This window comes from Desmodus rotundus, chromosome 8 (genome assembly GCF_022682495.2).
Source record: "Desmodus rotundus isolate HL8 chromosome 8, HLdesRot8A.1, whole genome shotgun sequence".
Taxonomy (NCBI): Eukaryota; Metazoa; Chordata; class Mammalia; order Chiroptera; family Phyllostomidae; genus Desmodus; species Desmodus rotundus.
Window position 1 is genome coordinate 104951366 of NC_071394.1, and position 21330 is coordinate 104972695.

General features: G+C 56.0%; 1 protein-coding gene across 4 annotated transcripts; it reads left to right on the top strand.

Moving 5' to 3' along the window:
• The first annotated feature begins 436 nt into the window (after positions 1-436).
• On the top strand, positions 437-17210 carry AMOTL2 (angiomotin like 2). 4 transcript variants are annotated; one of them, XM_045199961.3, is made up of 10 exons: positions 437-576; positions 3800-4594; positions 7247-7550; positions 8567-8711; positions 9058-9150; positions 11951-12246; positions 12845-13161; positions 13944-14161; positions 14723-14902; positions 15680-17210. In XM_045199961.3, the coding sequence occupies exons 2-10, from the start codon at positions 3861-3863 to the stop codon at positions 15736-15738; spliced, it is 2346 nt and encodes a 781-aa protein (XP_045055896.2). In that variant the 5' UTR covers positions 437-576; positions 3800-3860; the 3' UTR covers positions 15739-17210. The 4 variants fall into 4 exon arrangements, with proteins under 4 accessions (XP_045055896.2, XP_045055894.2, XP_045055897.2 ...); XM_045199959.3 differs by lacking the exon at positions 437-576 and adding an exon at positions 813-1161; XM_045199962.3 differs by lacking the exon at positions 437-576 and adding an exon at positions 813-1161 and having other exon boundaries at positions 14726-14902.
• The last annotated feature ends 4120 nt before the right edge of the window (positions 17211-21330 follow it).

Consider the following 21330-nt stretch of genomic DNA (forward strand, 5'->3'; position numbering starts at 1 on the left):
AGGGTGACTGGGAGGGCTGAATGAGATGACTAGGAGAAAAGCGAGTGCGCTCCGCGTAAAGGGCTGCCTATGATTACCTTCCTCAGTTAGAATTGGACAGAGAACCTGGTGACCGGTGATTCAGTTGGTTAGGTGGATCAAATTAACCAGAACATTTTCCAATCCAGATTCACACTTCCTGTGGAGACAGGTCCTAAAAGAGCTGGCGAAGGTGTTTGTAAACAATAAAAGCGTAACTCTAAGCTCGCCGCTGGCGGAGAAAACAGTGGGGGTTAGGAAGAGGCTCCGTGCTGGAAGCAGAGTCATCACTTCGCCGGAAGCACGTTCCAATTTCGACAGATATGGACAACTTTGCAGTCCTCCCTCCCCCCAGTAAACACACACGCACGCACACACACACACCAAACACACAAACTTTCCCAGGCTTTTCCCGCAGCGATATCCAGAACTCTCAGGGACACGTGAAGTACATCCCTCGGTGTCGTCCACCCTTGGGATGAAGGGGTGAGAGAAAGGCGGGGAAGGTGTTGGGGACGGTATTGGGCCAAGTTGGATTCGTCCCCAGCAGCTCCGAAGGTAAAGCGGGGCGGGGAGGGAGGGGCCAGGCGGGGAGCGGGACGGAGAGGGGTACAGCCGGTCCTGGAGGGCCCAGGACAGCCGGGGAACGGAGCTGGGGCCAGCCTGGTCTGCAGCGCCGCCTCCCCGGAGGACGGCGGGGGCCGGGAGGAGGGAGCGGGAGGAGGCGGAGGGCGGAGGAGGGCGGCGCGCTGCGAGGTTATTTGTGGTTCGCTTTGATCCCGAGGGGGAACCTGAAACTCTCACATTCCTGGCATAGCAGCCGCCTCCGGCGCGGGCTGACCCTGGGGCTGCGCGCTGGAGCCTTAGCTGCCAGAGCGTCCGCGCCGCCGCCCAGGGCACACCTCCGCTGCGGAGCTGAGCCGAGCAGAGCCCGGCTGGGGCATCAGGTCTGACCGCGACGGGCACCCGCAGGCCTCGGCAGTAAGGAGGGCCGATCGGCGCTTCAGGCAGCGCACCGGGCCAGCCCAGGCCCGACCCAGCCGAATCCCGAGCTCCGGCAGGGCCTGGCCTTTTCCGAGAGCAGGAGCCCGGCGGACCAAGCGTCCTCAGGGCGCAGGGCGCCCTTTCCAGGCAGCGACAAAGGTGGGCAAGGGCCACTCTGCTCCGTGGGCGCCGCGCCGTGCGCCCAGGATCCCAGGATGGAGTAGTTCTCGAAGGCTCGAAGGTTCCCTAGGGCTGGGGAAAGGGGCAGCCTCTGGGGAGAGTGGGGTTCGTGTTTTGGTCTCCGGTCAGGGAGAGGAGCGCGAAACAGGGCGGGAGGTGCTGTTTCTAATTTAAGTCTCAGGGCCCTGGGGGCCGATCTGATAAGGTAGGGGTTACAGGTGTCTTTGCCCCCAACTAGCCCAAGAATTCCTCTTTGTGTTCCTTGGAAAAATCTTTGGAGCCACGAATTGGCTCTCACTGAAAAGAATGCGGCTTGCCTTCCAGCCCGGTGACGTCAGCGCTGGAGCATTCGGAAAACAAAGAGGGCTGGCTAGGGAGGGAAGGAGGCGGACCCGCGACACTTAAAAGACCTCTCAGGGCCACCGGCTACCGTCGCCCGCTCACTCTAGGCGCACCGACAGCCCGCGAGTGCTTGTGTTCGGCCGAGAATCGGTGCGGTTGGAGAGACCATCACTCCGGTTTCTTAGGTGTGCGTGAGCCCAGGCAAGGGCCAGAGATGAGTGCTTGCTTAGAAGGAGGTGGGGCGGGGGGTGGGCTTCACAGAACCGAGTGGGCTAGCGCAGCCGAGGTGCACTGAGGCGGGGGAAGCGCGGCGGGGTTCTGGGGGGGGGGGGGCGGGGGGAGGCGAAGATTTTAGTAAAGGCTCTGCTGAAAAGATGTGCATCTGAAGGACTTGGTAAGGACAAACTCGGGGTGAGAGGCCCCGAAAGAGGTGTTCCCTGCGCCCAGGACACAGTGTTAGAGGAAGGAGGACTGGAATCTTTCCGGAAAGCTCTGTAGTCCCGGTCTTCCTCCTCGGAGTCAGGCGAACACTGATGAATTTGGGAAATGCCTGGCACGTAAAACTCTAGGGCAGCGATTTTCAACCTTTTTCATCTGGCACACATGAACTAATTTGCTAAAATTCTGCGACACACACGAAAATACAATTTTTACTGATCTGACCAAAAAAATCAGTATAATTTTGATTCGTTCACATAATCTAAGGGGAAACATGTCAGTGCCCCTGATTAAATCAGTCAGGTACTGCATGTTTCAAAAATTCTTGCGGTACACCATTATGCAAATCGTTGCTCTAGGGCGAACTGATTCCTATTTGAGTTGCTTCTGGTAGCTCTGGAGTCTTGCTTCTCCATTCCTCCTGTGTGCAGGGGGAGGGCATGGCACGATTGGGTGCTAGGAAGGATGGGCACAGAGATGCCCTCCAGACTTACCTCCTGCTCCTCAGCTGTGGGAGTGGATTGAAAATGACTGCTCTGTCAACCTTCCCAGCCCAGACTGCAGCCGCGCTGGGTCTAGTTTTATGGCAGAGGAGGGGCCACATTCCTCTCATTCCCCTTCCCCCATACACAGGGGACACGTGGAGGTGTGGGCTTTGTTTGGCTTTCCCAGAATCCCAATTTGGAGGTGTGTGTTGGAGGAGGCTGTGGAAAAGAAGCTTGGTGAGAAAGACAGCCTTCCAGGTGTGAGCCACTGGGAGCCCAAGCTCAGAAGGGAACACCTTCAGGAAATAATCTACTTGCACTCATAGCCCCCAGCCTCCAGCTCCAGGTCCCTGCAAGCAAGAGCCTCCCCCTAGATTTCTTACTCCTTTGGGCTCAAGTGGGTGTTACTGAGGTCAAGATGCTGAGCGCACATCTGCTATGTGGCCAGAGGACCATAGGGGGCTTTTCCAAGTAATGGGGGGTGGGAAGGCATAACTGTAAACTCTAAGACATTGTCCATCCTTTCTTTTTCCTGGAGCTCCCATGCAGATGCTGTCACTATACAAGCTATGTGACCGACTCACAAACCTTGGGGGTGGCACCTTTCTGCCTGGTCTCACAAACCACTGTCCTGTTGTAACCTCTCTACTTTCATCCCTTATCGCCATTCTAGATGCATTTTCTCCTTCTTCCCATTTACCTTGCAGAGTGGCTACCAAGGTCATTCCATGACAAGGGAGGGTTCCCCAGGGTAAAGAATGGTGAGTTAGCTGTGCCAGGGCTGAATCTCAGGCCTGCCTCATTCTAGAGAGTGCTAGAGGCTGTCTGCCTGGGGCTTCTACTGGACTAGACTCTTTCTTTATCCCCTACCAATAAACTGGAGCCCTGTCCACCCCTGGACTGGACAGCTCAGTGGTTGGATTTGAACTAGGCCTGTCTTGGAGTCTCTCATCAGGTTCTTTGATGGGTTGCTCACTGCAGGAGGCTGTGGCTCCTGGCTGATTACTTTCTCAGTACTGTTTCTCTCTAAGGCATAGTAAGTCTCTGTGAATATAATTATATTGGCAATCCTTTTCAAAGGTTTATAGTACACAGGAGCTCAGCAGCCACTGTGTCCTTTAATTTACAACCTCATGCAGCAAGCATTATTCTCTCCATTTTTCTGATGGAGAAACTGAGGCTCAGAGGTCAGATAATTTACCTTGATCAGTAGGGACAGCACTGTCATTTGAACTCAGGCTTGTGTGTCACTCTAAGTCTTGCTCTTTACCGTTATATGTTGGACCTGACTCTGATGAAAAGTCCCCCCCTCCATATGCTCCCACTCATTTCTCTTCTTTCTTTCTTCCCAGGTTCCCTGGGGCCACGTGCCTCTGGCTATTGTCCAGGCAGGTGTGTGCAAGCCAGGGAAGCATGAGGACTCTGGAAGACTCCTCGGGGACAGTCCTGCACCGCCTCATCCAAGAGCAGCTGCGCTATGGCAACCTGACTGAGACACGAACGCTGCTGGCCATCCAGCAGCAGGCCCTGCGGGGTGGGGCTGGAGCTGGGGGCGCTGGCAGCCCCCAAGCTTCCCTGGAGATCTTGGTGCCCGAGGACGGCCAGGCGCTGCAGCAGGCCACAAGGCAGGAACCCCAGGGCCAGGAGCACCAGGGTGGTGACACCCACCTGGCAGAGAACACCCTCTACCGGCTGTGCCCACAGCCCAGCAAGGGCGAGGAGCTGCCCACCTATGAGGAGGCGAAAGCCCACTTGCAATACTATGCGGCCCAACAGGCAGGGCCCCGGCCACTTGTGGGTGAGCAGGATCCCCGAGGGGCCCCTGGAGGCCATCGGAGGCAAGACGAGGCCCTTCGAGAGCTGAGGCATGGGCACGTGCGCTCCCTGAGTGAACGGCTCCTGCAGCTGTCCCTGGAGAGGAACGGCGCCCGGGCCCCCAGCCACATGAGCTCCTCCCACAGCTTCCCACAGCTGGCCCGAAACCAGCAGGGCCCCCCACCCAGGGGCCCCCCGGCTGAGGGCCCGGAGCCTCGGGGACCTCCACCTCAGTATCCACACGTTGTGCTAGCTCACGAGACCACCACTGCTGTCACCGACCCACGGTACCGTGCCCGCGGCAGCCCGCACCTCCAGCATGCTGAAGTCAGGTAACTGCCCACCTTAGTCTTGCAAGCTCTTGACTTCCTTTCAGCGTAGTTCTCCCAGGGTGGAGAGCTTCCAGAGGACCCCTCGTGTCAGGGCTGGCAAGCCCCAGAGGAAGGCTGGTGAAATCCCCTCCTCCCCAAGAGTGAGGGGCTCATGCCCAGAGGAGGGAGGGACTCAGCCAAGGTCACATGAGAGCTTAGAAGACATTCCTTGTTTTAATGCAGAAATGGACACCACTGACTGATTAGCTATAGCAGTCAAGTAATTAGAGTTCCCGAGTGCGTGAATTACAGCAGGGGGTTAAAGGTTAGGTTTCAGAAAGAACTTTCTAAAGACAGTTGGGGATCATTGCCAAACTGGGGGGTTTTTAATAAGTGGACAGTGCCTTCTGTGAGTATTGGGAGGCACTCCTAACTGGAGGCAGGAAGGACCAAGTAGCCTCCTTGAAGAACTCTCCCAACTCTATACGAGGGCAGAAGCTGCCCTGCCTCTACTGTTTATCCATGGGTTTCATGTGTCTGGAGCCTGTAGGGGTAGAGGGGTTCTGGGTCCGGACAAGCCCCTTTCTGAGGAGGCTCGGAAGAGGCTGCTAGGGGGGCTCGGAGTCTAAGCCTAAGTGAAGGGAAGCCTTTGCGGAACGTGATTTGGCTTACCTGTTTAAAAGGCCCCTCTGGCTGCCTGCAGAGAATGGATTCTAAGGGGCTAGATTGGAGACAGGGAGCTCAGACAGAGAGTGTGCAGAAATAAGGGCTCCTAGAAATTAAGCTGACTCACTCTTCATCTCACACACCTTGCATCATCCCCCAGGGAGGTCCAGGAAACCCCACCAGAGGGGCCTGAGGATTTGCAGACACCCTTCCTTTGGTGGCTCAGTGTCAAAGTCTGCTTCTCTTCATGCCTGCTGAGTCTTCATTTAGTCACCCACTTTCCCACCATTTGGCCTTTCCTTGCTCTCGAGAAATGAGTGACGCAAGGGTATTGGTATCAAAGGGGCCAGAGCTTTGTAGGTTCTCTCCAACCCCTCGGTCCCTGGCACTCTACCTTATCTCCCTCCTCAGGGCTGGGTTGGGGAGCGTTTCGGAAGCTGAGTCGTGGTTTCTTCTTTGAGACCAGCCTGTTTGAACCCTGTCAGGAAAAGATAATATCGTGGAAAGGAAGTAGACTGTTTGCAGGAGAACAAAAAAAGAGAGGGAGGGGAGGGAAAGGGAGAGCAAGTGTGAAGGGAAAGGAGACTCTATTCTTTCTGGGAGCTAAGTCATCCCCAAAGAATGCCAGTTGTGTCTGCCAGGCCCAGTGCAGGGGGAGCAAGTGCATGAAGCAACCCCGAGAAGGCCACATTTAGCAGAGCAGGGAGAGCCTGGACATCCCAGCAGGGACCCTCTGCTCAGCTCTCACAGGAAGCCCTACCTGGGCAGGAAGAGAACTACATGTGCCCAGCCTCGCCTTTGGGCTGCTCAGACGAGGACTGTTTATTGGGACCTGGGGGGCAGGCTCTTTTCACTGAGGGTCCTCAGAAGAACAGGGAGCAAGGCTGCAGGGGGGGTAAGGATGGAGGGCGGTGGGCGTGAGCACCACAGTGATGGACACAGAAGTGGAATTCAGTTTTCATGGGATTTCTAGGAATCGGACCTTTTCTGGTAGAACTAAGGCAGTCTGTTCTTTCACATGGGGAGTCACAGACACCAGAAAGGGTCTGTGTCACCCCCACCCTTCACCCCATGCCTCTTGCTCTTTGCTCCCTACCTCGACACAGGACCCTGAGGCCTGTGTTGTACCAGTGCTGGAGGCCAGCAGAACGTTGCACTCAGACTATTGTGGTGGTCCAGGGGCACCCCCACACCTAAGATGCAGTGTCGGGTCACATTTACTCTGTAAACGCAGAGTAAGCTGTGGTCACCCCTAGGAGAGGTGGAGGATGGGCCACCACGGTGGCAGTGGCTGCCGCAGGCCCCTGACTAGGGACCACGCAAGGCTAGAGAGGCTTGCCCTCGTGACTTAGCAAAGCCATGCCGGCCCCTTGGGGAGTTAAAGGTCTATTTTGTCGGGCTCTGGAGCTCAGACTCTCATCCTGACGTCTGTCTCGCCACTCCAACCTTAGCCACAGCCTTCTAAAAATGGTCCTGCCAGGGACCCGAAATAGGAGGGGAGGACGTGAGAGTGCCGCACCGGCAGGTGCTAATGTAACGCCTGAAACTAGAGGCTTCTGATAGACGCAGAGGTAGCTGCAGGGCCTCAGCCACCACGTGGCCCAGGGGCCTGGGAGGCCGTGTGCGCAGTCACGATCCTTGTGGCCTCCAGACCCAGAACGAACCTGCTTTTGATGAGAAGGATGGAGTGCGCATTTTTTAAGATGCCTTCTTTAAGCACTGGTTGTTTAGGAAGTCCGGGGCTGCTCAGGGGGATCCCCAAAGCCTTGGCCACAGTGAGGCTGGGTGTGAAACCAGCATTCTGGTCTTAATTCCCTCTAACTCTGCTCTCCTGGCCCTTGAGGGTCTTAGGCAGACACCGTGTGGAAAAGGCCTTTCCCACTGTGGGGAGGCTCAGTTGACTTGTCTTTCTAGTATGCCCTGGAGGGCCAGGCCAACTCAGGCTGCTCCGGGGTGGGAGCCGTAGGGCTCTGTGCAGTCTCTGAGCACCATCTCTTCTGTCCCCAGGATCCTGCAGGCCCAGATGCCTCCCGTATTCCTCCAGCAGCAGCAGTACCAGTACCTGCAACAACCCCAGGAGCACCTTCCACCCTCACACCCAGCTGCTCTTGGTCATGGCCCACTAGGCTCCCTCAGTCCACCCAGTGTGGAGGGGCCAGGAAGCACCCAGGCCTCCTCAGCCACCTCAGGCAGTGCCCAGCTGGCCCAGATGGAGACTGTGCTGAGGGAGAATGCCAGGCTACACAGGGACAATGAGAGGCTACAGAGGGAGCTGGAGAGCTCAGCAGAGAAAGCTGTCCGAATCGAGAAGGTAGGCCCTGCTGTGGCCTTAGAGGGACGGGGGAGGAAAGGACTTGAAGGCTGAATGGGGAGTAGGGAGTAGAAGGGGAGGCAACAAGTCTGAGAGCTTGTCTGGCTGGGCTTTTCTCCGATCCCTCTGCCTCCCACCCCCTAATCCCTCATGCACCCTCTCTGGCTGACTCCAGACAGCTGGGGAGCAGCCGGGAGGCCACAGAGCAGGTCTGGAGCATGAGCAGTTGCTGGCCAGTGGTGGTTAGAAAGAGCTCATTCACCATCTCCCTCACACTCACACTCTTCCCCTCCTGCGGACACCTCCCACAGAGAGCTCTTTGTGTCCCCTGCACAACAGCAAGCCTGTTCTGGGCCCAGCCTGGCCTAAGAGACAACCCCTCCTCTTGGAAAAAACCAGCGACTTATTGGAATCACAGGCCAGCTAGGAGCACGTGCGGAACCTGCCAGCGGCCAAGTGGGAGGGGCAGCTGGGCCAGGCTGGCTCTGCAGTGGATGGCGATGGCCAGAGGAGCAAATACTCCCAGCAGAGGTGGCTCAGGCTGGGGTCCAGTGCCCCATTCTTTAGCAGGTGGCCTCAAGCCTCCCATGGATGTCCTGTAGTGTCCAAAATAGGTCAAACCTCAGAACATGGATGCAATCTTTTTGTGCCCGCTCCTGGCCCACTGGGCTCAGATTTCTCAGCAGAAGCCAGACAGAAGTAAAATGCTTTCCCCTTAGAGGCATGTGCTTCCAGAGTACCTAGCCCCGGCTTCGCTAAGCATCTGGACCTTGGGACAGTTAACAAGACCCTTGCTTGCTAGTCTCAGCAGTCTGGTCCCCTGGACCTCCGCCCCATGCTGCAAGCTTCTGACGCTCCCACTATCACTGCCTGGAGTGTTTTGCTCTCGTTTATGTCCTCTCCTCTCTCACTTGTGAGGGACAGCAGATCAGCATGGACCTGAGGAGGGGGCTTTGATGGCACACACCCCCTAGGAACTCTCCCCTTCCTTCACCTCTGCTGTCTGCCTCTTGCAGTTGGAAAGTGAAATCCAGCGGCTCTCTGAGGCCCACGAGAGCCTGACGAAGGCCTCTTCCAAGCGGGAGGCCCTGGAGAAGACCATGCGGAACAAGATGGACAGCGAAATGAGGAGGCTGCAGGACTTCAACCGGGATCTTAGAGGTGAGGGCAGGCCACCCAGGTGGAGGGGCAGGAGTGTCTACAGAGGGGTCGATTCCTCCGTTTTAGGGGAAATTCAAAATCTCTGTCCTCTGTAAAAACGAACGTGAGTAGACTCAAAGGGGGCCACGTTGAGACCCCTTGGGGGCCACCCTGACAGGGTGATGCTCGTCTCTTGACTTCTGGACCTTGGAGCCCCGTGGGGAGCTCTCATCTATGTGGCCCCAGGGGCTCCCCTGTGAGCCCATCCCTAGCTTGGAAGATGCAGTCCCATGGATAGGACCCCAGGGTTCACCTGGGCAGGCAGCTTCATTTGACACTCAAACATCTTTCCTTTATTTTAAAACAGAGAGATTGGAATCTGCAAACCGCCGCTTGGCGAGCAAGACGCAGGAGGCCCAGGCCAGCAGTCAGGACATGGTGGCCAAGCTGCTTGCTCAGAGTGAGTAGGGGTCCCACCCAGAAGCCTGGCCAGGTGTGTGCTGGTGGGAACACGGCAGCCCCTTTGGACAGGGAGCGTTGGGTCTTTCCCTTGTCAAACCAGCGCTTAGAGCACAGGTTTACGGAACGCCTGCTGTGTGCCCAGCACTGTGCTGGACTTGGTGAGAGGGGCGGCTTCCAAAGAAGAATAAAACCTGGCTGTCTATTTACTGGGGACAGCTGGGGAGCGGCGATTTGCTGAGCTGGGGCGCTGTCCGCCAGTGCAGTGTGCTTTGGAAGCAGGTGGAGGGGGCAGTGGAGGAGGTGGAATCGTGCCCTGGAGACAGTGAGATGGAAGAGAGGAAGAGTCTGAGTGTCCCAGTGAGTTTCAGGCAACAGAAAGGGTAGGAGCTCCCAACGGGTGGGCGGCTGAGAAGCTGGGGAGTGTGGAGGCACCTGAAGATAGCAAAAATGGGTTCCTGAGCTGAACCAGCAGGTGCAGCCTAAAAAAGGGGTCAGGGAAGCTTATCTAGAGGGGCTGGTGAAGTCTCCTTGAAGACTGGATGAGTTTGTTATTGGCTATTCCATTCCATCACTCATTTGTCCATCAGAAGTTGAGCAGAGAGAGAACAGGCCCAGGGAGGTGCTGGGGCGGGGAGGCGAAGATAGAGGGGCTGAGCCTGCAGAAGGAACAGAATCAGGGGAAACAGAGGTTCAAGGGTACAGGTGTCCTGGCCCTGGGGACCAGTGACTAAGGGGCCCCCAGTGTTCAGAAACAGAGGCTCTGAGGGAATGGCAGGGGTGGAGAGGAGGCCACAGGTTAAGAAACAGCTGGAAGGTTCGGGGAGAGGAGCATGGGGGGTGGGGCAGGGACAGAGGAAACACTGAGCTCCTACTCTGAGCCATAGTGGTAGCTGGGGCTGTGTGCCCAGAAGAGGACTGGGAGTGGATGGTGTTGGGTGAGGGTGGCCTTGAGGAAGGAATCAGGCACCCATCAGGAATCCTACCGTGGGTGGCATAGCTAGTAGGGGGTGACCAGAAATGGTGGGGTAACTCGAGGAGTGAGCTGTGGCTGACAGCACCTCAAAGGGGTGAGTGGGGGTGGGGCAGGAGGTGCTAGGATGTACTGGCTAGGTGGGGTGAGGTGGCAAAGACCTTGTTTGTGGGAGGGAGGTGGTGATGGTGAGGGAGAAAGGGGAGGGGGCAGCCTTTGGGAGGCTGCAGAGGGCTGGTTGCTGGAAGGAGGCAGAATGGGGTTGTCCTGTAGGAAAGGGCCTACTTGTGGGCCCAGGATCTGCCAAACAAAGGAAGTCACAGGCTAGTTTCTGGGAGCCGGCAGAGGAGGGGCGTGGGGGAGCCGGCCTGGAGGCGTTTCCGCTCCCCAGGGAGCGAGCGCCAGGCTGTTCTTGGCTCCTGGCTGGAGCCAGTAATCTCGCAGCCGCGGGTGACCTGGATGCCTGGCATTCCTGAGCCGCTGGGCTGTTCCGCTCTGGCCGTCCCCCCGCCGCTCCCTCGCTGCTCGGCCCTCCCGCCTGCTGCTTTGGGAGAGAGTGAACACAAAGGGAGACTTGGAGCTTGCAGGTGCGGGGCCTCGATTTCTCTAAGCGAAAGGCCCCTGCTCCCCCCACAGCTCACTAGGCTTTCCCCCGGCCCCTCCCCCTAGTCTCCTCCCCACTCCAGGCTCTCCCCGCCCCTCCCCAACAGGCCAGCCCTTGGTTTTTTATTCTGGTGGCTGGGGATGGCTAAGGTCTGAGGACTCTCAGGCCCTGCCAGGGCGCTTGAGGTTGTGCTAGATGGCAGGAAGCTACTGGAAGCAGAAAGCTAAGACCTCTTACCCCTCCCTCCCCAAGGGCTGAGGAAAGCCAAGCAGTTCTTCCTTGCCTGTTAATAGCATGGGGAAAGCAGAATTCTCAGGGAAAATGTCTCTGGTTGACCTCAATTCCCTGCCCCCCACCACTAGTAAGGAAGTGTGATCCTTATCACCAATGCCATCTGCTTTTCCTACTAGGCAGGTCACACAGACCCCTACCTCTGGCTGCTTTGGCCACACCCTGCCCTCCCTGGGCCTCTGGCCATGCGGAGGTTTGGTTCTTCTCCCTCTGTCCCCCTTGGCAGTTTCTTCACCTGGAGCGCTAAGACAGGAGGGTTATGATGAGACTGGGTTGGGGTACAGGCCTCCTGCGAACTCTCTAAGTTGTGAGTGAACCCACACAGGAGGGGTCACGGCCTCTAGGTCCAAACTCTCAGTCTGCTGCCGTTGTCTGCCCCTCCACCCCAGCCCAGTATGAACGGCTCAATTTTCAACAATATTGATCTTCCCCATTTTTTCCTTCTACATCAAGGAATGAGGCCAGCTTTGGGCCCAGCCTTAAAAAATCCAGACTCAGCCTGAGCTGACCTGGGCTCCCTGTGTCCTCCCTGTCGTCCCCCAGAGTAAAGGAATCCTCCCTTCTTCCTGCCCAGGTCCCAGGCCTCCAGCCTTCTGTTCTAGAACCCATACCATCCTATATGACAGGTACTTAGCCGCATGTGGCCCAAAGATGAACATTAATTAAAATTAAGTAAAATGAGAATTTTAGTTTCACCCTCAAACTAGCTACATTTCAAGTGCTCAACAGCCGCACGTGCCAAGTGGCCGCTGCACTGATGGACTCGGTTTAGAACAGTCCGTTCCAGCAGGACATTCCACTGTGCTGTGATGGTTCTTCCCTAGAGACAGTGCCTCTGAGTGCATCAGGCAGGCCCCAGAGCCGGTCCCTCCTCTGGCCCTGCAGCGGACCCTTACATGAGACACACTGACCGAGCCCCTCCCCGCCCTGCAGGCTATGAGCAGCAGCAGGAGCAGGAGAAGCTGGAGCGGGAGATAGCACTGCTGCGTGGCGCCATCGAGGACCAGCGGCGGCGGGCTGAGCTGCTGGAGCAGGCTCTGAGCAATGCCCAGGGCCGGGCAGCGCGAGCTGAGGAGGAGCTGCGCAAGAAGCAGGCCTACGTGGAGAAGGTGGAGCGGCTGCAGCAGGCACTCGGGCAGCTGCAGGCTGCCTGTGAGAAGCGTGAGCAGTTGGAGCTGCGTCTGCGCACTCGCTTGGAGCAGGAACTCAAGGCCCTGCGTGCACAGCAGGTGAGCTGGGGAGCCCCAGCGCAGACCAGGTGTAGGTCCACCTTGGAAAGCAAGGGTGATCTGTTCCTCATCCTCGCTGCAAGGCTCCTCTCAACCACCAGAAGACTAGCCAACTCTCATGTGTCTTCCCAAGATAAGAGAGATGGTCACCCACATCCTGAATCTTTATCCTCCCTTTGGATTGTGTGCATGAGTCTGGTATTTACAAACCAGGTAGAGCTCTGTCTCTACTCCCAGCCTTATCCTTCCCCACAAGAGGAAGGTTGACCAAACCTCTTGGTATACCCAGTTCTGCCCTAGTTTATACCTGTTATCCCAGTGTCATTATTAAGAGCACACCTTCCCCATTTGGGAGGATAACGTATGTGGTCACCCTGTGCAGAGGCAGCCCTGATCTTTCCTGTACCTTGGCCACAGGATTCATGGATCCTGTGGCACCTCCTTTGTCTCTGGGTGGAAGTGGGGTGGGAGGAGAATGTGCTGTGGGTGGCTCAGTAAGGTAAGCACAGGCATAACTGAGAGCCCTCCTGCGGGGTGAGCACCAGTGGCCGACACACCCCAACCTCTGTCCTTAACCACAGTGCTCCTTGCTTTGCAGAGACAGGCCAGCACCCCCAGTGGCAGTGGCAGTGGCAGTGGCAGTGGTGGGTCCCCAGAGCTCAGTGCCCTGCGGCTGTCAGAGCAACTGCGAGAGAAGGAGGAGCAGATCCTGGCGCTGGAAGCCGACATGACCAAGTGGGAGCAGAAGTATTTGGAGGAACGTGCCATGAGGCAGTTTGCCATGGATGCCGCCGCCACAGCTGCCGCCCAGCGTGACACCACTCTCATCCGACACTCCCCCCAGCCCTCACCCAGCAGCAGCTTCAATGAGGGCCTGCTCGCCGGCGGCCACAGGCATCAGGAGATGGAAAGCAGGTTCGGCGTTACAGGCCAGGGCACCAGAGATGGGGGTGGGAGGCAGCAATGTCTAGTCTCTGCCATGTCCTTGATCTCTGGTAAACAGGCCCCTCTCCCCACATGGCTCAGCTGTCCCTCCTATTCTGAGCTGACCCTGTGTGTTCGGCACACCAGGCTTTGTAGGCATGTTCTTTCCCAGAGATAGCAGCTGAGTCCTTGGTCTGCACCGGAGACCCTGGCTGTGCAGGTGCTGGGTGCCATCCAAAGCTCAGGGCGTCTACCCACTCCCCTTCTACCATGTAAATCAAAGACTGAGACTTTCATGCTGAGTCCACACCATGTACCACCCAGAAGGAATGAAGACTGGGTCCCTGGCTTGGAGATAGCTAGTATTTTTTTCTCTCCAAAAATAATGTCAGAGGCCCCTCAAGATTTCATTTTACCCATATCTGACTCAAAAGCACAAGCACATCAACTGAGCTCATCTATGGTCAGCAGCTTTGGGGTGTTGCAACCCAGGATGAGGGCTGCCATTGCTATCAACAGACGAGTCTAGAACCTACCCCTTGATGACCTGCTGGTATAAGAAGGGGTGGTTTTCAAGAGCTCGTTGAAGGGTTGGTTATCAAAATCCGAAGCTATGATGACATTTATGAAGGCCCCCTCCTGGCCCTGTTGCAAAGGCAGTTGGGTCCAGCCTGGCTGTAGGCAGGGCTTTCCCTCCAGCTGTTGCCAGGTGGGAAGGGGAGAGGCTGCTGGATCTGTGTGTCTAACGAGGTGGACCTGATCCCTCCCCTCAGGTTAAAAGTGCTCCACGCCCAGATCCTGGAGAAGGACGCAGTGATCAAGGTCCTGCAGCAGCGCTCCAGGAAAGACCCCAGCAAGGCCGCCCAGGGCTCCCTGCGGCCCGCCAAGTCCGTGCCATCTATCTTCGCGGCTGCAGCAGCAGGAACCCAGGGCTGGCAGGGACTCTCCTCTAGTGAGCGGCAAGTGGATGTCCCTGCCTGGTTGGCTGCAGGTGAGCAGGGGCTTGTGGGAGGCATAGTAGAAGGGTAGGTTGCTCTCAGGCCTTTCCTCCCAGGACTGAGGCTCAGAGGAGCCAGGGCTTCCTGACCTCTTCCCTGGGGAGCCGGCTTATATTCTGATTCCAGTGATCCTGCAGCCCATTGTGAAAAGGGGTGCTTAGCCCCGCTCTCCGTAAATTGCATCCCCCTCGGTGCCAGCCCCTTACCATCTAAGTAAAAATAAAGCTTCCTGTGCAAATGCTCCTTTAAGGCAAACCCTCTTCCACGCCTCCTCCTAAGTAAATGCCATAGAAATTCTAGAATCCCTGCTGATTTTAAGATTTAATCTACAAAGAAAGAAGGGTTCTACCACTCCACACACTTGGAAACCAATCGAGCCTGATGGTTATTCCCATTTGGAAATAGGAGCATTTAGTCTCAACAGGAACATTCTTGCTCATCCAGAGCGACCCGTGCCACCTTGTGCCCCCAGGAAGTGCAGTTAACTTGGGGTATTCTTTGTGGGGGCCACATCTCCTGAACTGAGCAATGACTTTCACCCCCTGCCTTTCCAGCAGACAGGACCCCTGCGGAGGAGCCAGTGGCCTCAGCTCCCCTTCCTGCCCATGCCAAACACGGGAGCAGGGATGGGAGCACCCAGACTGACGGCCTCCCGGATGGCACCACTGCCTGCTTGGGGCTGGAGCCCGACAGCCTTCTGGGGTGCAGCAGTGGCCAGAGGACAGCCTCACTGGGTAGGTCCCCACTTCCCCAGCTGCTGTGTCTAGCAAGGCTGAGGGGTCACTGAGGTGTGAAGGGCGGTACCAGACCCCTTCCCAGAGCCCTTCTGTTCACAGCCCCCACTCCAGGGAGGGCCCCACGGTGACGGACGAGCCAGCTCACCTCAGTGTGAACACGAGGGCTAGTCGGATACGTGAACAGAGGAGTGGAAAAGCCTGATTACAGACAGATCCAGAATTCAGAAAGAAAGGACCCCATGGCAGACACTTACCTCCTCTTTCCTACTCTTCCTTACATAATTAATTGCTAATCTAAATATCTAAGATAATGGAACTTGGCAAGTTATCCTCATGGCACCCTCGAGTCAGAAGGCTTTGTTTAAAAAGAGTCCAGGAAGGAGAAAGTTGAGAAGATGCCATTTAAATTATTTGCTCCCATTCCCATTAGCCTTTGCATATTTGCTTGTGCCTCACATCTCAGAAAACCACAGGCATGAAAAGAATGCTGCAGCCTGCCTCCCTCAGGGCTCTCCACCCTCCCTCCAAGTCCTCCAAGAAGTTCAAAGTTATAAACAAATGTGTCTTGCACGCTGGAGGTTGGTAGTCTGGGTGGAGAGCTGAGAGGGAGCAGAGCATTGTGCTTCGCTGGCCAGGTTATGGGAAGTGGGTACCTGGGCAGCTAAGGTGGGAAAAGTTGGTGCAGAAAGAGCCTACCTGCAGAATGTACCGGGGTTTAAAAGAGTGCTCTGGAAGCACTCGCTGATGTGTGTGCCTGTGCTCTGGTCTCTGCAGACTCTGTCACTGCGTCACGGGTCCAGGACTTGTCAGACATGGTGGAGATACTGATCTGAAGGAGCTGATGCCAGGGGGACTTGGAACCATCCCCTGCTGTCCTCTGCCACTCGGCCATTCCAGCAGCCCCTCCAACTGCTGCTCCTCCACTTCCCTCAACCAGGCACTCATTCCCATTGACTGTCTGGTCCCAGGTGCTTAGGAAGGATGCTAGAGGGAAGAGGGATGCTGTGAGAGTGCCTGCGCCCCAGAAGACCTTGCTTGTTAGCCCCACATTGCTCCTGGGCCCATGCAGAATGAGGATTCAGCCTTTCCCTGCTGCCAAGCCTTGCTGCTGGGGAAGCCACTGAAGGCCTAGGAGAGAGCTGACTGCCCCCCTCCTTCGCACCCCCAGGTGACAGTCAGGGAGGAAGGGAATAGATGTGTTCGTTTAAGGGGCTGATTGCCAAGGATGGCTGCCCACGGACACCAGGTAGGCTAGTTCCATAATCAAGTTGGCCACGGTGTTCCTCTCTGGCTAAGTGTGGTCCCAGCCAACCTCATCTGCTCCTCAGCTACTCACTGCCTCCTTGGGATCACAAGGACTTGCTTCTTTGGGGGACCGTTGAAAGTGTTAGTCCTGCAGAAGCCACAGCGTCACCCCTCACTTGGAGTGGGTAAGGGCTCTTTAAATGGACTGGGATCTGCTGGGCAGTTTGTATATAATTCCCTTTCTTGTGGAACAGAAGATTGAAGCGTGCTGCTTCGGACTTGGCCCCTCTTTCTGTGCGCTCGTCCTGCCGCCTGTAACATCTGAGCGGCTTCCCAGTTACCTCCTGCTCTCGGGTTCTTGGCCCATGGATTTTGATACTGGTTGATCCACGAGATATTGGCTGTCTTTTCCTCCCATCTTGAGCCCTGTTTTAAATGCCCGTGAGAAACCCCCCCCCCCCCACTGCCCCCAATCAACAGCTTCTTGCGATGGCTCTGCAGACCATGTCCCTGGGATATCCTGTCGGTTTGGATATGAACCCTGAGCCACACGCAGTGAGCCGCCCCACAGACGTCTGCTTCGGGGACCCCCTGCGCCAGTTCTCTCCAGGGAAACTGGAGAAGTTGATGTGTTCTCATCAGGTCTTTGTTCCCCCTCCTGGAGGAATTGAGCGAGGGAGCAGTGCTGGTGAAAACTCGTCAATGAACTACAAGACACGACTCAAATAGTCCTTTGAAGGGAGCCACCGTCACAAAATGGCACCCGTGAGGCTGGCTCCTGGAGCTACCCGTGCCCGGCGCCCGGCAGCAGGGCCAGTGCCTGGAGTTAGAGGCGGGCACGCACGAGGCAGCCCGCCAGCAGCGCTGGCTTTGACTTCTGGTCTTAAAGAGCCCCCCAACTCAGCCCAGGGGCGTTGGGGGGGTGTTAGCAGTTGTGACTGTTTTTAGTTCTCCTTGAATCTTTGTTTTTTCCTTTCCTGTTTTTAAGTTCTGTATGTGTTATTTTATTCCCATGGTTCCTTTTTAAACATTTGCATTTGCTGGACAATTGCATTTTTTTTTTTAAATCCCCTTATCCCTCTTAAAGCTAAAAAAAAAAAAAACACATTTGGTTCATGTGCATTGTTTACAAAGCAAAAAGAGAAAAAAGAAAAAAAGGTAAAAAAAGTATTGTGAAAAGAAAAAAAACAACTTAATATATTTTGGATTAATATTTGGTATTTCTTTTAAAGTATTTTTTTGTGCTGTGAACATTTTCTGCCAAAGACCATGGTGTGTGTCTAAGTTATCATAAATATTTAAGATGTAAACACGGCTGTTTTGTTATGCCACCCCGTACCAGGATTGCTGCTGCATTCCACTGGGTGTAACAGTATTTTAATAAAAAATAATAATAATTAAAAGTAGTGTCTGTACAGGGGAGACTGCAGTGAGAATGATGGGAAGCCAGGTGTGGCGTGAGGCTTTTGTGGGGGCCACCACATCACAGCGTCTGATCACTCTCGGCTCTGAGCTGTGCCCCCACCCCGGCCCTATGCTCCTGTGTGCCTTGCTTCTTAAATGCTGCCCAGAGCACACCCGTCAACAGCCAGCTCAGGGTCACTGCCCTTCCACGTACCGAGCAGTGAAGGGTGCTGGTTTCCATTTTCTGACTGGTATACTAGTGGGCAAGGTAGCAGATCCATCCCTGTTCGCAAGGTTAGGATGGCACATGGTATAATCTCTTCAAGAATCCACCAGTGGTGGGAGGTTAGTAAGGCCGCATTAAAGAGAATGAGGATGTTGGCTTGCTTTCCACCTGCACAGAAAACACTTCATCTTAGAAGGGTCTGATAGGTGGGCAGCCTCCACCGGTAGTTTTGTCCTAACTGGCTCCATGTGGCCACACACTGGTTCTCGCCCACAGGGGGAGTGGGTGTCCAAAGGTGGCCGTACCCTTCCTCCTACTCCTATCTTCTCTCCACCACACCCAGCACAGAAAGTTGTCTGGGACCCTTTGAGAAACCGGGTGCTCTTCTTGCCCTCTGGGAGCGCGGGCAGAGGGTGACATGTGTGACATTCTTGGGCACTGCCTCTCCCTCGCTGTGGCATCACCGCGTTCTTGACCCCGGTGCAGGAAATCATGCCCTCCCATCCATAAAAGAAAAACACTCAGTCTCAGGTGTTCTCACGTGAGCAATAGTACCTGTCTCCATGGGCCAGCCGGCACACCAAGGTCCCAGACAGGATGTGGGCTGGCAGTCAATCTGACCACAAAGCAGCAGGCGGCCAGAGGCTGTGGGCATCTGATGGAGCAGTCACCCCCTGCAGCTATGGGTGAAGCATTTCCAGGGCAGGTGTGGGGACTCAGCGGCCATGTTGATGAGTAAATAGGATCCTAGAGAACACGTCTTCCTGAGCCAGCCTATCTGCCCACAATAAACTGGAGTCAAACAGAAAAGCTGAGAGCATCCAAAGACTTTTTAAAAGCAACCTTGCAAATGGCAGTAGGCCCCATAGGACGGGAAGCTCTCCGTGCAGGGTTCCCCACGCAGGACAACGCAGAGGCCACAAACACCATCCCTTGGCCACCCCAGCCCTCTTCAACCTGTGTCCACCACCTGGCGGCATCCATGCCCACCTTGCTGCTACCAGGCCTGGACTGGGGTGGGGTTTGCCATGTGCATAGGTTGCCCTCTTAGGATGCATTGGGTGGCCTGAATGGCTCTGCTCCCACAGCTCTTCCCTCGGCCACACCAGCCCACAGCTACATTTGCTATGATGTGGTATCCAAACAAAATGGCAGGGCATTTTAAAAACGGCTTAGCAAAGAGGTTGCTGTCCACCTCCCCACTCCCCCAAAAGAGCCTTGGGATGCTGTCAGGCCCAGGTGCAATAAGTTCTGACAAGAGCACCACCCCATCCTCTGCACCTTTGCCCAGGGACTTGCAAAGCATCTGTGCCTTTTGCAGGAGCTAGTCCATCAAAAGGCACCGGAATATTTCCTCAGCACAGACCGGAGGGTGAAGAAACTAACCCAGCCTGCCCAGCACATGTACATGCGCGTGTGTGTGTCCATGCACACCTGTGCCTGAGTGTGTGTCACGGAAAAAGATGCGAGGGGGCTCATATCTTCCAGCTGGTGCCCTTGCAGGGTACTGGGGCTCTCGCCACATGGTCACCAGTGGCTCTGAGGAGCCCTTTCTTCTCAGTGCACTTTGCATTCCAACCTAACGAAGCTCCGGAACCCGTGGAGAAACTGGTGGAGCTGCAGGCCAGGGTGGAGGTGGGCGGGCTCTGGGGAGGAGAGTGTTTGCCCCTGTGCCTGGGCACCTGTGGTGAGGGGCACTGGGAAATGAGGGGACCAGTCCCTGGGTCTCACAGGTGTCTCTGGGCCCTTTGGAGGCCAAGCTTCTCTGCTGGGGAGAGCCCTGCCCTGCCTCCACCCAGTGCTGCTGGTGGAGGCTCCAGAGGGCTGCAAGGCTACCTGCGAGGGTGTCCTAGCCCTCTCCTCTCTCTCTCTACTCCTGGTTAACCATTAACTCCTTCCCTGGATCAGCCATATGTTAGCTTAGAGGCCTTGGAGGAAAGTGCCAAGATAGGGGCAGCAAACTAAAGCCTAGTCTCCCAGATATGGCTGAGGCCTCCCACTGCCTCCAGGGACCCCAGATAGACAGGAATCTTGCTTGAGGTGCCGCCATCTTGTCTCCCAGCTATGCGAGGACCTGGCCAGGATACAGTGGCCCCTGAACAGCCCTGGCTGAGTGTGACCGATGCCCAGAAACTCCAGTGCCCACCAGTGCCACCCACCAGTGCACTCACAAGGAGAGCACCACAGCTACCGGGCTCTCAGCATCCTTTTAACAAAACTGAGATATGATTCTCATACAATTAAGTCCACCCTTTTAAAGTGTACAGTTTAGTAGTACTTTATGTCACAACGTCCCTTTTAAGCCAGCAGCCAACCATGTGCCATCACCAGGTGCCCCTCTGGTGAGCCATTCGGAGTTGTAAGTGGTATTTGTTCTGGCGCATTCACACTGTCGGCCCTTATTTCTCAAAGGCGCCTTTTGACCTGTTATTGCTCACAGTCTCCTTCCAGCTGGCCCGGCCCACCGGCTCAGCAACACCTCCTCTGGGACGCAGACAGGACACTGTCTACTCTGGGCTGGAGCCCTCCACCATCCACCCCCAGGCTGCTGGGGTGGAGGTCCTGGCCAGAGGTTCCCTCCAGGCACCCAGTGTCTGCTCAAGATTTCCCACAGTCAAGAAGCCTTGGCAGGGGTGGGTTCAGTTTTGTGTGGCCCGAAGCTTATGTAACTTGGGGGACTCTCTTCAAGAAAACGATTGCAAAACGGAAAACACAAAATTAGATCTTGGAAGGGGCTTGGTCAGGCGAGCCCCTCGAAGCACAGCTTCACTGACTTGAGTGTTCCTGCACCTGTGCAAGGGCCTGTCTCCCCAAACAAGCGACACTCTGGGAAACTCCCGTCTCTCGGGCCCATCCTTGTCTCTCCCAGGTAGGGCTTGGAGCTGGAGATCAAGGAAGCTGCAGTTTTCCTCTGACGGGGGCAGATGGAACCACAGCTCTGGGTCCCCACCAAAACCCACTCCCCTGGGGGCAGAGGCGCCCACAACAAGGGGTCCTGGAATCCAGTCGGGAGATAGTACCACAGAGCCTGGACAAGAGGGCTGACCAGCTGGCCAAGGACCAGATCTGCGGCCAGGCCATGTCTGCACCCTGCTCTCAGCCACCAAGCAAATCTCCTGCCCCAGCCTGAGTTTGGGGGTTGGGGGACAGAGCAGGGGCATCTCGCAGTCGACTCCCTGGGTGCCCCAGAGAGCCACACCACTCAGCTGTGGCAGGGACACATTCTCTTCTACTCTGAGGGCCTGTCTGTCGGCTTTCGATTCTGAGTGGGCCAAATGTCATGAACTGTCCTCAGATAAAGGCCTCCTGCGAGTCCAAAGGCTCCTGCCTGGGGCGCATTCCAGGTGCGGTTGGGCAACAATGCGGACATTTCCCTGCACAGGTTTGCCTCTCCTTGCGTCAGTTTGGCCTTCTTTTTTTCTCGCTCTGGGCGGCCCTGCCCAGCCTCTCCTCTGCAGCCTTTGCTTGCTCAACGCAATGCACTGTGGAAATCCTCACAGCATGTTGCATCAGCAGCAAAAATACCAAAATCTCAACCATAGGGTGACTA

Excerpts from the sequence above, each read along its gene's own strand:
- AMOTL2 (XM_045199961.3), top strand. The coding sequence starts at position 3,861 with ATGAGGACTCTGGAAGACTCCTCGGGGACAGTCCTGCACCGCCTCATC. Across the intron at positions 8,712-9,057 it reads CTTCAACCGGGATCTTAGAG|AGAGATTGGAATCTGCAAAC; the intron begins GTGAGGGCAGGC and ends ATTTTAAAACAG. Across the intron at positions 9,151-11,950 it reads GGCCAAGCTGCTTGCTCAGA|GCTATGAGCAGCAGCAGGAG; the intron begins GTGAGTAGGGGT and ends CCCGCCCTGCAG.